General features: G+C 40.4%; 1 protein-coding gene across 1 annotated transcript in view; it reads left to right on the plus strand.

Annotated features, from left to right (window-relative positions):
* The window catches only part of LOC141787560 (neural-cadherin-like), a 477,836-nt gene that overhangs the window by 265,705 nt on the left and 196,335 nt on the right, over positions 1 to 15,796 (plus strand). Inside the window, exons 20-23 of the mRNA XM_074666057.1 lie at positions 2,896 to 3,087; positions 7,279 to 7,722; positions 9,967 to 10,297; positions 11,067 to 11,160. Of these exons, the coding sequence (XP_074522158.1) occupies positions 2,896 to 3,087; positions 7,279 to 7,722; positions 9,967 to 10,297; positions 11,067 to 11,160 (1,061 nt within the window). The remainder of the gene's footprint in view (positions 1 to 2,895; positions 3,088 to 7,278; positions 7,723 to 9,966; positions 10,298 to 11,066; positions 11,161 to 15,796) is intronic.

Here is a 15,796-nt window from a genome sequence, read left to right on the forward strand (position 1 = left end):
GACTTAGGTTTGTACCCACAGGGTTGCTGGTTCAAGTCTAGGCTGATAGTTGAAGAGGTGTCAGCAGATATCAGGTGCACAGTCTGGGTGCCCTTGAGCAAGGTACCATATCCATGAACTGCACAACTTCTAAATTGTAGTCACTATATGAACCATGATCTCTTGGCGAGCTGAAGAGGGTTCATTGTTCTTTTCACTCTTAGTGATGAACTGTGCTTTGCAGTTATTCACAATGAAAATACTTTGTGTTTATAGGCGCCATTCATAACTCACAAGGTCACCTTACAATCAAGAGTTAAAAACAATAACAGGGCAATAATAGATCCAACATATTATCAATACAATATTTATGGTGTATAGAATCAGTATGCTCAGAGGTTTGTGGAATGAGAGTCAGTGGATATGCAAGTGTAAAAAGGTGTTTTGAGAAGGGATTTGATGTCCACTGGGGGGAGGTCCCAGATGTGGGGGGTATTGGGCAGCTATAGCTCTGGAGTAAGGAGAATAGAAGAAGAGGACCTGGTAGAGTGCGTGGGTGTGTCAATGTGCAGGAGTTCAGAGCAGTGTGGAGGAGCGAGGTTATGGTTGGCCATAAAGTGAAGAGGAGAATCTTGAAATTGATGCAGTACTTGACCGGGAGCTGGTGAAGCTGCTGAAGGACAGAAGGGATGTGATTCCTGGAGGGTGATCTGGTGATGATGGGGCAGCAGAGCTCTGAACAAGTTGAATGTTTTTTGGGGGGCCTTGAGAGGTAGACCAAAGAGAAGAGGATTGCGGTAGTCGATGCAGGATGTGAAAAAGAGTGGAGGTGCTGTATGTAGAGAGGGACGAGCGGAGGCAATAAATGTTAGGTAGATGGATGCAGACAGAGGTCTCTCTGAAGTGAGCCTTGATTCACTTACCTGAGGGAAGGGAGAAATGGAGGAGTCATCATTGGTTTTGGTGAAACTGTTGGATTTTGTAAGGGTGGATTTGTTACTAATATGGAGAACCTCAGTTTTATTGCTGATGAGTTTGAGAAAGTTGGAGGAGAGCCATGGTTTTATTTTCTGAGAGTGGTCAGAGGGGTAGCGCTGTCATCTACGCAGCAGTAAGTCGAACACTGAACAACAACAAAAAAAAATGTTCGAAGCGGTGTTCATTTTGTCAGCTATTTTAGATTTACTGTGACCATTGATTTGAAATACCTGATCACATTTTAGCCTTTTCCATTATTTATTGATCAAGTTGACAAAAACTGGAAGCATTGTTGTCTTAACTTTTAGTCCCTTTAAATGTTCGGTGAGGAGGGTCTGTTTTAAACTGGATTGCAGCGCCACCTTTTGGCCCAGAGTCTCATGCACACTGTCGTGAGGATGTGACTTTTAACAAGGTGTGTGTTAGTTTTGGAAGTGAATGGAGATCCAATCAAAACAACTTTTTACCAAGTACAATGTGACAAGGTCAGATATACGAACAGTTATGTAGCACTTTTGTTTGAAACATGACAACAAGTAAACTTTGTCAGTTTGTACCATAGTTTAGTCGGCAGCTAAATTTAGCGCTGCTGGCTAATGTAACCTCTCTCTTCATTTTATTGATAGACTCTCAAGTTTGAAACAGCAAACATTAGCACAAACAGATTAGCCCCTCTGTTAGCCTTTAGCTCGGGCTGTATCACTCTCCCTTTTAGCTTTCTTCTGCTCTTCTGTCCTTTTTCTGTCTGACAGTTAGGCTCCAGTGTCCACCATCACGACAAAATTAATCACAGAAATCGTTTTTAGTAGAGAAAAACAAAGATCTCTCTTCTCTCTGCCAAACGTCATCAGCAGGTGCAGTGTTGACATGGAGATTTGGACGTGCCATAAAACAATCCAGTCCTGCTCGACATGATCATGTAGAAATAACCCATACTGGTGCTCATAATCTAATTTTAAAGTTTGGATTACAATCAGGCATATACCTAGAAGGGAGTCTTTTTCAAGATCAGTTTCAAATTCCTCACAGTCTCTTTAATTTCATTCAGCAGTTCAGAGATTTATTGTGAGATTGGACCAAGGGTTTGAATCAGCAACATTTCCCTCTCAACACTTTTTCCTGTCTATTTTTTGGGGGGTCGGATAATTGATCCGAGACTCTCCTACGAACATAAAGCTGCATTTCTGCTGATCTATCGATTAAGGAAAAGTCATTACTTGCTGGCAAAAGTGGAGTTTTAGAAAAAGTATACGTAAAAGGAAAATACTCTCTTTGTATGAAACACTACGGCTCTATTCCTAATATCTGGCATTAAATAAAAAGCAGCCATTTGCACCCAGCAAACAAACCAGCTCTTATGCTGTTTTCACACATCTTCTATACCTTTCACCTGCCTGTTGGACCAATTAGTAGGGAGCTCTGAACCATGCCCTGGGTTGAATCAATTTTCCCCTCATCTGGAGTTTAGACCCTCAAAATCTTGACTCAATCATGAATTAATCATACTCACTCTTTTTAAGAGACCTGATCAAAACAGACATGTTGTCCAAAAAGGTTGGTAAGTTCCTTCTTCTGTGGGCACTTTAAAAGCTGCTTTTGATTTAAAAAAAAAAAAAAAAAAAAGCTTCATTCCTTGTTTTTTTTAATAAAAAAACCAAACATTTTTTAAATATGTTTGTGATGATGAGATGTAAACTACTGATAGAAAAATTCTTTTAAAAAAATGCCATTATAATTAGTTTCTACTTCCCTTTACTCCATGAAGAGAACACTTCAAGAAGTACAAAATGAAAGTCGGTTTTCTGAAATATTAATGTTTAAACTGTCATTCTATTTGGATGAAAACAGATTGAATTTATTTCTGCTGGCTTTCTTCAAACAGATTTCAACATTTGAGCCTTGGTTATTACTCACTGCGTTTTTATCTCCCTCTCTCAGGTCCTGGAGCTGGCTGCAGAGGACAGAGACACAGGAGAAAACGCTCAGCTGACCTTCAGTGTTGTTGCTGGAGACCAGGAGCAGAAGTTTTACGTGGTCAGTCACAAGCAAGAGCAGCGTGGCACCCTGAGGCTGAAAAAACGCCTGGACTATGAGCGACACAGCGAGCAGAGGTTCAATCTCACACTGAAGGTATGTGGGAGCCGTTCAAATTACCCTCACACCACATGTCTTTTCCTCTCATTTGTGGGTTTTACTTCACTTTTATTTAGTGGCCTTCGCTTGGAAATGACTTGTAGTGTGTGTGAATCAGTTAAAGAGGCTGGTTCAAGGGTGCACCGCTTTCATGTCTGATTTGTGGTTTCAGAAACATAACTCTGTTTTTTTACAGATATTCAGAGTTTGGTACGTATACATACAACATGCCCCTGGGAAGTTATGAAAAATACTGAAAGGAATAGAAAATGGTGGAGGTTTTGGGACGTTTCATAAGCTCTGATCTTAGAGTTATTTATTTTTCTTCAGCACTGCCTCAAACCAACCTGTCAGCCCGTCTGCCAAAGGCTCAGATGAAGATTGTGAAGCTGCAGAGGAAGCTTAGAAAGCCATCAAACAGAAGGTGCCATATGTCAGTTAGAAACAACAACTTTAGAGCTTAACAAGGCCACTTTTTCAACTTTTAATGTGTGTGGCTCTGTTTGGAAATAGCCATGAACTACACAAGGTGTGTAACATTTATGGCTGGTGGTTACTGCTGATCCCTGGAAGGGGCCTCTCTGGATGTTCTCCCTGTGCATGACCTCCATCTGGTCTCTTCCACAGTCCAAGGACTCTGTGATGAACTTCAGTGAATCTGGTTGTTTGTCTATGTGTGTCAGCCCTGTGATTGACCTGCAGCTTGTCAAGGGCCACCTCTCGCCCAATGACAGATTAGATCAAGCCCGAAGGTGGTGTTCAGAGTCAGTAAAAACTTCTGAACACTTCCAGTTACTGGTTTCTAATTACAAACAGAGTTACTGCATCATAAAGGAATTTAATAACCTTTACTTTATGCTTCAGTGCTCTTATCGTACACATTTATCGACATTATGGACATCTAGACATGGAAGCACATCTTCAACACCTCACAGTAACTCTGTTAAGTCTGACAGACTCAGGAGCTGGTTGTGATTTAAAATAAAGTCTTGGCTGATTGAACAGAGTGAATCCTCCTTGGTCTGGTGAGCTAACATGAGCTGCAGCAGGGTCAGTGTTTTTGCAGCACTGGGCTCAGGAGCTACTGACCATTGGATAAGTGTGGAGGTGGTGAGATTCACCAATCTTGACAGTGGACAGTTTTCCTACCTGCTCACAGACTACAGCATGCCATTATATTCTCATCCTTCACCTCGAAAATGGGAAAAGTGATTTTTAATGAGGCAGAAAGCTCACACCAGAATGATCATCAGCCTCTGTGTGTGTTTGCTGAGCACAATGTTCCTTCTCAACGGATACTAACACTCTGAGGTAGTCATAACCTGTTGTTTTATAGTGTCCTACAAAGACTTTCATGTATTTAATGTTATTTGATTTGTGTACTATGTATTTACTACCTTTTTAATCAAGGTCTTTTTGGGGCAGCTGTTTGAAATGCATAAATTGTTATTGAATGTTTTATGCATGAGTCGAGCTCTGTTGCTATGGTGGAGTTCTTTTAACATTTCATATGCAGTTTGTAAGTACTTAATTATCGTAGTCTGTCGCCGCTCTCTTCAAGACTTTGTCTTTAGGCTTTGTTCATAGGTTGTGGACATTATACATACCAGCTTTACTCTCCCTCTACTTTTATATCATCTTCCATTAACTGACAGGGTTCTGTCCAGACTGTTTTTACCTTAAAGGACTCAACGTTGAGTGTTCCATCATGTTTGAGTGAAAGTTATAACTTGTATGAAAATCTGTTCTTGTTCAATAATTTACTGTTTGCATTTTGTTATTTTGTTTCCTTTTGGCTTTTGATTTTTGACTTATGTTGGTCCATTTTTATGCTAAGTTGAGTTCACTGACTAACCATGGGTGCCGAAGGTGGGAGGGTAATTCTAGGAGCCCGTCATTGGCAGAGGCCTAGAAATACCTCTAATAAAATTATAATACTGACAAAAATAATATGATACAATGTTGTTAGTTAATAACCAACGATATATATTATTTATTTCAATTTACTGGTAACGTTACGATAATTTGTTTTTTTTTTGGAAACATTTCTTAACCCCCCCCTCCCTTTTAACGTAAAATGGTTCAGTCCTCCTAGCAGGTGCACTGTGCTGTGCGGTGAAGCTCTGTTAATTAGTTCGAGGCTCCTGCGAAGCAACTGAGCTGTCACACACAGCGCAGTGCATCTTCAGTCCGACCAGAGACACTCGGCAAAATGCCGCACAAGTTGGGCAGCCAAAAAAGAAGAGGAAAAATAAAAGACTAGGCTTGAGCGAGAAGCTTAGGGACGACAATATGTCACCCAGTTTTTCCACTAACAAGGTGGGTTGGTTCATGAGGGAAAGTTCTGGAACAATATCCTGTTGTTGTTTCCTTCTTACTATGTGTTTTTTAAGCTAGCTTACCTTGCTCCTAGCTCATTTTTTTTGAAGAAAACTCTGGGCTTTTACATTTCAATGTTCACTTTTAGCACCTGCCCATATTTAATAAGTTACCCCGTCATTAAAATGATGCATGTTTGAACAGACATGTCAAGCAGGAGCAGCAGCTGTGTCAGTCTGTAAGCCCCTTCAGCCCCCTACCCCTGAACCAGCCCCAGTTCTCACTACAGAGGGTTAGCAGCTGTGTGTTGAATTAATCTTTAATAGATAAAAAGAATAATTAGATTGAATCAGTCTTTCAGTAAATAAATGAATCTAATTTCAGTGTTCTTCTTTTCATTTCTCACAAATACGAGAAATGATAGTCAAAAATATGAAAATGCACAGTCTTAATTTTTTTATTTGCCAGCCTTATGGCTAGCTATACAGTGGCCCAACAATATTTCTTTTAATGGGGCCCAAATTCCCTGGCGGCACCCCTTCTGACAGCAGGTATTGTTAAGATGATTTTTCATGTACAGTTTTATTCTGGAAAACTCTGATAATTCGCCTACATTGAAGTGGCCAGTCTGTTCTTTACCAGCAATGCTGATGAAAGCTTGGTGCTAAAACTAGCTACCCATGTTAAAAAAAAATTAAAAGAGGAGAGTTTGTGTGCTGACTGTTTTGATATCTGTAGTCATTTTTTGTTGTGCACCTAAGAGTACTGCTTTTTACCTTTTATCGGTCATAAAAATGTTTTTAGTAGATGATTCATATCCTCTTGTATTTTTATTTGCCTCAAAGTTACAAGTAACATATATATGTATTTTTTGTAAGGTGGTTAAATGTGAAATACACTAGTTACAGCAACTAGTAGTGTTTCAGTGATACATTTCTCCCATTGCTTATGTTTCGATGTTTTATAACTGAGGGTTAAAGAAGTGAAAGATCTTTCTTTCACTGGTTCATCAGTACTGTTTGTTTGCGGAGTATGTCTAACATTTCTGCTTGTCTTTAGGTGAAAGCCCTGGCAGGAGTTAATATGTGTATGTGTATTTTTAGTTTTGAGTGTCATCAATGTGAACATTAAATCTCAGAAACAAGAGGGAACAACAAAATTTGGCTTAAAAATCTGATTGCCGGATTGTTGGCCAAACATTAGTATAAACCTGAATACAAGTCAGAAATTGTTGTACTTGTTATGAAATAATTTCATGTTTCATCGGTGAATGATGAAATTTTTCACCTTCACTGTAGCATCATTAAAAAAGGACCTGATTTTTGGAGTTATTACCCGTCCCATTTCTATGAATGCTTCTTTTGACAACTGAAGGGCATTTCTTTGAACTGTTTTTTAAAGGCATCGGGAAACATGTGATGTAAAGTTTTTCTTATTCTGTCAACTCACTGCCAATTTGCTGCCAAAGAATAACTCAGTAGAAACAAACACGTTCTGTGAAGAACCACAAAGACTTTACAGATCCAGTACATGTTTTTTTTTCCTTAGAGAAAACTGGACCCAAGGTGATCATCTGTTTATGTTTTACAAAGTTTTGTTATAAGAATTGTTTGTTGTTGTTTTTTATGTTAAATTATCAATTTGGTTTCTTCTTTGAGTTTCTTTGAGCTCTGTGAAAATCTGTGGACTGATTTAATGTCGTCAGTCATTGATTGGAACAAATATTAAAAAAGCCAATCACAGTCATCCTTTCCAGCCTTATGAAGCTGATATTTTTCAGTATGACTGATGTGTTAAAGATGATGTTATTTAATCATGTGAATATATTTAAATACTGATGTTGGTGTACTTGTTTGGCTCTTGTTTCAGGTTGAAGACTTGGATTTCTCCAGCCTGCTGCACTGTGTGGTGGAGGTGGAGGACTACAACGACCATGCTCCTGTCTTCATCCCACACTTCCTGGCCCTGGCTCCACTGCCCGAGGACATCACCGTGGGAACCAGCGTGGCACGCTTAGTGGCTAGCGATTCTGATTCGGGGCAGAACCGCGAGATCACCTACAGCCTGTCAGATGACTCAGATCCTGAGGGCTTGTTTACCATCGACCAGTCAGGGCTGCTGTCGGTGGCCCGGCCTCTGGATCGGGAGAGGATATCTCAGCATCACCTGGTCGTCATCGCAACGGATCGCGGGGTTCCACCTCTAACAGGCAGCGCTACGGTCCAGCTGCCTCTCTTGGATGTAAATGATAACGGACCAGAGTTTGAAGCTGCATATGCTCCGGTCATCTTTGAGAATGTGGCTGGACCACAGGTAGGCCTGACTAAGTTTTCTCCAAAGATTTAAAGTATCCAAAGTGAGCACAGCTTATGTGATGCTGACTGTCTGTGTTTTGACTGTTTGAAAGCCTTGAGGCTGTAGTTTATTTTTTTCTCCATCCTGATTTTTTGGATTAAAATTTGGAACAGATGGATGTGCTTCATTACAGATTTATAGCACTGGCACTGGCAAGCATATAGATTGATGGCTGAGGTTTTTCTTTCACCTGGGTGTAAGTTTTTATGCCCATTCACTAATGGTCTTCATCATTAAATCAAATAATGGAAGCAGGTCCAACCACACAGGGGCATCTTCCTCATGAGTGTGTTCAGATAGAGAAGTTGGGAGTGTTTGTAAAAGCTAAATTGTTGTTAGAAATCAACAACAGAAGAAGAAGCTAGCAGGGGTAAGTGAGTGGTCAGCTCTTTGGATGACAGCCAATCCAAACGGAAACCCCTGGAGCAATCCAATCCCGTCCAACAAACACACATTGTTAAAGATGTCAGTAAGGTTTCTCAGTTTAACCATGGTTATATCATGCTTGGTCCAATAAGGGCAACAGGACTTGGTAAAGTTCTTGTTTTGCCTCTCCTTCAAAAAGCTTCTTCAGTTTTATACAGACTGGGGGGTGGAACTTCAAAAATTAGTTTGAGGTGTTGAAGAATCCAGGTTCTGGTCTCCAACATGCCATGCAGTTTTGCATTCTCTGTCCAAGCAGGTCAGACCATCTTCGCGACTGTGCTTATGACTGTCTGTCACAGACAACTAGAGAGCCCAACGACTTCCAGGAACTCAGTTAGCAACTCTGCTAACTAGGGGTGGGTAAAAGTATTGATGAATCGGTGTAATAATGCAAATATCACCTCACCCAATTCAATTTTAATTCAGCAAATCTGCTGATCCGCTGGGGGGGGGGTTATTCATGCTGTGTGGACAAGGGCAACGAGAGACCAAACAACAAAAAAATGGCAGCCAAAGCAGCAGCAGTATAAAGCCAGATCCTTCAGCTTTAAAGTCGAAAGTTTTGGTTGTTATACTGCTCCAAAACGTAAGGTGACATACAATGTATGTTCACATGGGGCATGAAAATCGATAATTGAACCATTTAGATGACTATCAAATTGATTGAAATTGAATCGAATCGCAACCTTAAGAATCAAAATTGAAATCAAAACAAATTGTGAGGTTCTCAGCAATACCTAGCCCTAATGCTAATGCCCCCATGTTACTCTCTAGAAGACTAAAGACCCTTGGAGCCTTATATTGTCAAGCATTATTTGCCAGACTGAACTGAAGAAGCCTCTCAGAGGAGAGAACTATACTAGTCCAGTTGCTTTCATGAATCAAGCTCAAAATTGTGAAAGTTCTTTTCTTCTCTTGTTAAAGACAGACCTGTCAAAGCTTACATTTTTACCTGCTTTTACAAGTCAGCATCCTGGTGTTGTTATTTGCAAGATAATATTTTTCTTCTTTGGGTGAGTGAAGTCTGTAATCCTGTTTTGAAGGTGAAACTGAGATTTATCAAGGCATTAGGCAAGGATGTAGTTATTGCTGTGCAAGTTCCTAACTGAACTGTAAACAAGGCAGTACACAGTAGGGTTGCACAATATACCGATACTGAGAAAGTATGGATACTCCAAGGCATTTTTAATCTTCTGAATCAGAGACATTTTGAGTCAGGCAACTTTTGAGTCTGCAGCCTCCGAGCTGGGTCCTCTCTCCTCTCTGAAGTGGGTAGAGACTTGCTCTCTTTCCAAAGTGTTTGTGTTGTTGTGAAATTAGACAGCGAGTCAGTATTATCTGCGTTCATCAATTGAGCTATGCTTGGCCATTTTCAGTCTGACAAAGGTGTTATTGCGCATCTTAATCATCTGATCTCGTGCTGACCAACTCACAGTTTGATTTCTTAAGCTGTATGTAAATGTACTGACTGAGTTACAGACATGACTTCAAGTTCCAGTGCTCCTGTGAACCGGCCACAGCTTGTCAAAAAAGCCGTTGCGTGGGGCAAAATTTGGCATTACTTTACTTACGAAGCCAATAGACGTATCAAAGCCCGTCTATAAAGCTTACTACTGACACACATGAAGAAACACTACAAACAGGACGTTAACAATGATAAAAACCTATAGGAAACACTAAAGTGATGCATCTGTGAAAGAGCTTGAAGACCTGTGACAGAAAAGCAAATAAAGTCATCACAGGTTATGACCCTTCATGCTCCCTCTTTTTGTTTAGGTAGTAAGGATGAACCAAACGTCCACCCTCCTCCGAGCCGTGGACCGGGACTCTACTGAGAACGGCCCACCCTTTCACTTCACTGTTCCTTCTGAGTATCGCCACAGCAACGACTTCTACCTCCAGGATAACCTCAACGGCACAGCTACGCTAACAGCTCTGAGGACATTTGACCGAGAGCGCCAGAAGGAGTTCCTCATTCCTATCATCATGAGCGACAGTGGCCGACCAGCCAAAACTGTGACCAGCACACTGACAGTGACCATCGGGGACCAGAACGATCACGCACATGTGGCAGGGGAGAAGAAAATTTTCATCAATAGTCACAGAGGTGAGAGGGTCATCCCCGTCTTCAGGACATCCTGGTAGACAACCAATAGCTCTGCAATCTCAGCATCATTGTCTGTCTACCACCATTTTAAGATAGAACCGCTTCAGTGTTTCTTTACCTGAGGCCAGAGAAATAAAACTTAACTAGAGTTTGGCATTAGCCACAACATTTCTGTTCAACAAGTTCTGCCCTCTTTCTCACCAGATAATAAAAGACCTTCACACCACTGTTTGACACAATACAAACGTTTCTTTCAATATCAGAACTTATTTCTCATTAACTTGTAAAATAGAAAATATTACTCTTTACATAACAAACCAGGAGTGCCAACAACAGAAAAGTGTAACTTTTTTGTCAAAGACAAACAGCAGGCTGAAAACCAGCATGTCAAGGTCTGCCTTTTATATTTGAAGGGTAGTGTCAGAATAATCCCCACATGGTTCACAAAGTCTGGAGCTGAAGAGGAGCAAAAAAGCAGCCATCTGTACATGATTTTAATTATTGTGTATGCAGACAGCTTTCTAGCCTTTCTGTTTTCACAAATTTTTCTCATAACCGATGTCAGTTTTAATGGTTTAGATTTTTTTCAGTGTCATGATTTTCTCTTCCATTTAACACAGATGTTATTTTCAAAAACTGTTTTAAAGTAAATCAATTTGAAACCAATGCACTGATGTAAAGATTGATAATTCTTTTTTTGCTGTTGTTTAGAATACACAAGCTTTTTTGTCTTTCAAAATGCTAATCATTTGGGTTTTTCTTACTGAAGGTCGGATGCCAACTACAGTGCTTGGAAAGGTTTATTCTCCCGATCCTGACGACTGGGACAACAAGACGTACGTCTTTGAGGGACACGTGCCAAGGTAAGTCAAGTGCCACCATATATCTACACTGGATTCCTCTTAAAAGAGGATATTAGGCTTTCCAGTATTTTGAATGTGGATATATCCTAACTATGCTAGATGTTTATAGCAAATACGAGCAGATTTTTTTAACCTCTACATTTCATGTGATAGAAATCCCTAAATCTAACTGTTAACTGTCAAAACAGTGCTTTCTACTAAAATAATAATAATAATACATCAAAAACAAGATCTTCATGAGACTTGCTGAAATGATGGGATCAACAATGAAGGATTCCCTATTCCAGCCGTATTGGAAGTGGCAAGGGCCTCAAGTACAGCTGTAGTGCACCCGACAGTCATATGATCTGAGCTGTGCCTCTGATTGGGCGAGCTTGCAATCTTAACATCCTCTGAACTGTGGAGTTAGCAAAAATTCACCCCCGTGAGAAAAAACATCTTTGTCTGGCTTGGTGTGAATGTGTAGTCTGGTACTTCTGGAGCCAGCCTCAAGTGGACACTGGAGAAACAGCAGATTGTTGCACTTCCGCATTGTCTCATTTTCTTACACCAGAGGTTGCTGCTTGGGCGAGATACTGTCACTTCGAGGGCAACATAATCCATAGGTATTATGGGTATCATAGTTTATGGTCAACACACCCTTTTAAATATTTTATTATAAGACAGTCAGACCTTTTAAGCTCTCGGGGGCCACATAAAATGGCTGGGCCACATTTGGCCTGCGGGCCTTGAGTTTGACACGTGCCCGAACTGGTCCATGACATGTTTGAGGGGCTAGCCTGCAACTCCAATCCAAACGGGTCTCTGGAGTTTCAATCAGAGGAAAGGGTCGGGACTGTAGGAACGAGACTAAAGGGGCAGTATTGTGTTTTTGTTTTTATATTATTTTTTAAAACTCAGTGCTCCCTCTTTAAAAGATTGCCATGCATCAAGCATCTCAGCCTTTGTCTTAACTGTTGAATTGTTTGGAGCCTCAAACCAGAAATGAAGCACAATACCTCCTCTTTAATTATGACTTTCGATTTAGGGATGCTGTATTTAAAATCTGTTTATGCAAATGCCTAAAATGTATTTGCCAGACACACCCCTTAAAGAAAACTATGAGAACTAATTACAGCGTTATCCTGCCTCAGTGCGCCTGATTTATTTCTGCACTTCTTCATTTTTTCATCACATTTTCATTTTCTGTTTTTGGTAGTGGGTTGCTTCTAGGTCTTTACGGAAGTTGATTAAAATCCTGCAAACTTAAGTTCTAAAACTTAAAATCATTGTTTTCTCACTACACGGGTTATTACTGTTTTAGAGCAGCAACAGATGAACTCAGTGACAGGTGCTGATGTCCATTGCTTGGGTCAGTATACCAGAAGACAGTAACATGTTGGTTGTAGGGTTTGCTGACTAAAGGTTTTGCTGTTTGGTTATTGGAGGTATACCTGTGATATTATGGGATGTTCCAGCCCATTAAATGAAACTGATGATGCTTTTAATCACTGTCTGAGCCATGTTCCACCTCTCAGCTCATCATGCTGCACAGCATGGTGTGTGTTTTGGTGTTGTGATTGATTTAGACTTGAAATAACACAAACTTCACCCTGACAGAATTATCTCAGAGGGAGCAGAGTGAGACAAGCTACTGCTTAGACTGTGACCCATTTACAGACTCAGCTGATGAATCCCCTTTAGCATTTACACATTTACACAGTCTTTTTTTTTTTCTTTTGGGTAGTCCCTTTCTCATTTGTCTAATTTTGTGTAATTTGATAAATCCACGCGTTAACTCCTGATGTGGTTAATAAACATTAAAAAAGCATAAAAAAGCATAAACAGAACAAAGTTGCAACGAGTACATTTTTTTGCCATAGACGGCACCAATACCATAGACTGTATAAAATATGGATGTGGTCTCTGAGACGTCACCCATCTGTTCCTGAACCCATGAAATGAACCTACATGAATAACCTTTTTTGAGACAGAAACACATGGAAGTACTTGCAGGCTGTTGGATGGATGACAGAACACAAATTTTTATTGATAAAAGAATGCATACAAACCCTAAACATGTACACACATACTTACATGGAGTGTTTCCGTTTTTGATCAGACTAACCTGAGAATATGAGGACATGGTCAACTCTCTTATGTCGCCCTGTTCATGCCCACATTTGACCATGGATTGTTAATTAAAAGTACCTTTTGATCAAAGAGCATACAAATGGGCTGGCAGATCAAAGGAACATGGTGAGTCCTCGCAACGACAGAGAGGAAGATGGAGATAACAGTTTCTGACAGGGACAAATTAACAGTGGACAAAAAAGCAGGGCCAATAATAGGCAAAACCTTTTTAAAAACACAAAGATCTGTAAAATATCCAGCAGGCAAAAGGACAGTTTTGTTTTTGTAATCAGCTCCATCAGATCCTCTTAGCTGTTGGATGGGAGTAATACATAATTACCTATGAGACAGACTTGCATTTAGGGTATCAGGATGTTGCTAGAGTTCAAATACTTTGATGGTCTCTACCTATTCAACAGAAAGCTAAGGGGACTATTTGAAATCTTTGATAGTAAAGTCTGATAATCATGGGGTTGGTTGTAAGTTATTAACAGTGTCAAAGAACACGTTAGGATAATTTTTTTTCAGAAGAAAATTAGATGGCAGCATTAGCTTCCTTCACTCCATCATTATTGTTAAGACATGAGTGCATGTTCCAGGGACAGATTGATTGTGTACTTTGTTTTCCATTGACTTCTACTCTTTTCTGTCAGAACACATTAATTGGTACAGGTTATTTCCCGCCGTACAGTTCTTTCTGTTCGCCTTTTTTTTTTTTTTTTTTTGTCCTTGTAACAGCATTTTTCCCTTCTTTATTTCCCTCTCAGGTCAATTTCTAATTCATGTTCTGGCTTTTGGTGCAGGCTTTCTTGCTACTGTGCACAGAGGATTTGGTCAAAAGCCCTCCATGTGAAGCGGCAACAAAAACATGTTTTTACACACACACACACACACACACACACACACACACACACACACACACACACACACACACACACACACACACACACACACACACACACACACACACACACACACACACACACACACACACTCACAATTCCCCAGGGACTCCAACTCTAGAGCTGAACTGGTCCCAGTGTGACAAACTTCCCCTTTTGCTTAAGAGGTCAAAGGTCAGCCAGAATACAGCACTGGTGTTATTGTTTCATGTCAGGTTTCATCTCGAGCTGATTTAGAGTAGAGCTGAGCTGGAAAAGTTTAACTCACCATCTGATCACTGCTGTGCTGACTCCTCACAAACCAGAGCCTGTTACAGTTCAGTCCTACTTTTTCACGGTGCCTTTTCTTTGAGAGCATCAGTTATTACTGCAGATGCAATGGTGAACATTTGTTTAATGTAACCATATAAAAAACTGGTCACACAGATACACCACAAACAAAAAGCACAACAGTCCAGTCATTGCAGAAAACCAGAGTGTTACAGTACAACTAAGAACTTTAACCTGAAACCTGTTCTCCTTGGGTTTATTAAGTCCAATCACCATTCACCAGACACGTCACCCCAGAGTTTTAAACTTCAATGTTGAATCAACTGGCAATGCAGGTAGATTTTGGGAAACCTATTTTGTTGTGGCCATTTTCTCAGCAGCCAGTGATACTCTTGACAATTAAAGATAGAGTGCTTTTTTTAGGCTTTATACTGTCCTGCTAATACCACCACAGTAGCAATGCTGGGTGTCCTGACTAATTGTCTGCAGATTTAGAAAGCTATACATTTATATTTTGTTCAAATCCTTGACCGAAACAGTTCTTTATAAAGAATTTCAAAAAATTGCACAAGATTTTTCTCTAATAGCTGTCCCTAAACAGGCCTCCAGAGGGCTGGCCAATCAGAGGGAAGGGCTTTTGTTTTGCAGGGAGCCTTGGGGGCTGTTTACACGACCATGGCTTAAGAGTGAAAAACAAAAGTTTTGTTGCCTTTCGGCCTCATGTTTCCCCAGAAACAGCATTTTAGCCTACCTAAAGCACAAACTTTTGAAAACGGTCTCTAGAGTGGAATTTTTCTGAAACGCCGCCACCATCGCTGTGTAAACAGTAAGCCGGTGTTTTCAGAAGAAAAGCTGACATCACACCCTACATCGCACAAGGGCATGCAACAGTACAACAGTACCGTTGTCATGATTGTTGTGGACTACCATGTTGTGCCGCTCAGTCTGCTCACTGTGTTTCATAAAATGAGCATCTGTTGCTCCACTTCTGCTCTTAGCATTAACCAATACACTGGATGATCGGCCCGACTCTGCTTCAGTGGAGATCTACCAAAAGAAGCTTCTAGACAAGACAGTTATGCCCCAAATACAGGCTTGGAATTCTAAATACAGCACTTTAAGTCCCCAAGTGTTTCTGTATAAAAAACAGAAAACGTCATGTAAAGAGTCAGCAGCTAAAACGTTTCAGAGGCTGAAGTCAGGGTTTTCCCAAACACAAGAGTGAGTGAAAATAGGGATTATTTTTAAAACTCCAAAGCTACTGTGGGGCTACCAGAGGGACAGTATAAAGCCTTAAAAAACAGCTTAATACCCCTTCTTTAAGGTATTTGGTAGAGCTGTACCTAAATCAG

This window comes from Halichoeres trimaculatus, unplaced genomic scaffold, assembly GCF_033239565.1.
Source record: "Halichoeres trimaculatus isolate MK-OKI-2021-1 unplaced genomic scaffold, fHalTri1.1 fHalTri1_scaffold_3, whole genome shotgun sequence".
Classification (NCBI taxonomy): Eukaryota; Metazoa; Chordata; class Actinopteri; order Labriformes; family Labridae; genus Halichoeres; species Halichoeres trimaculatus.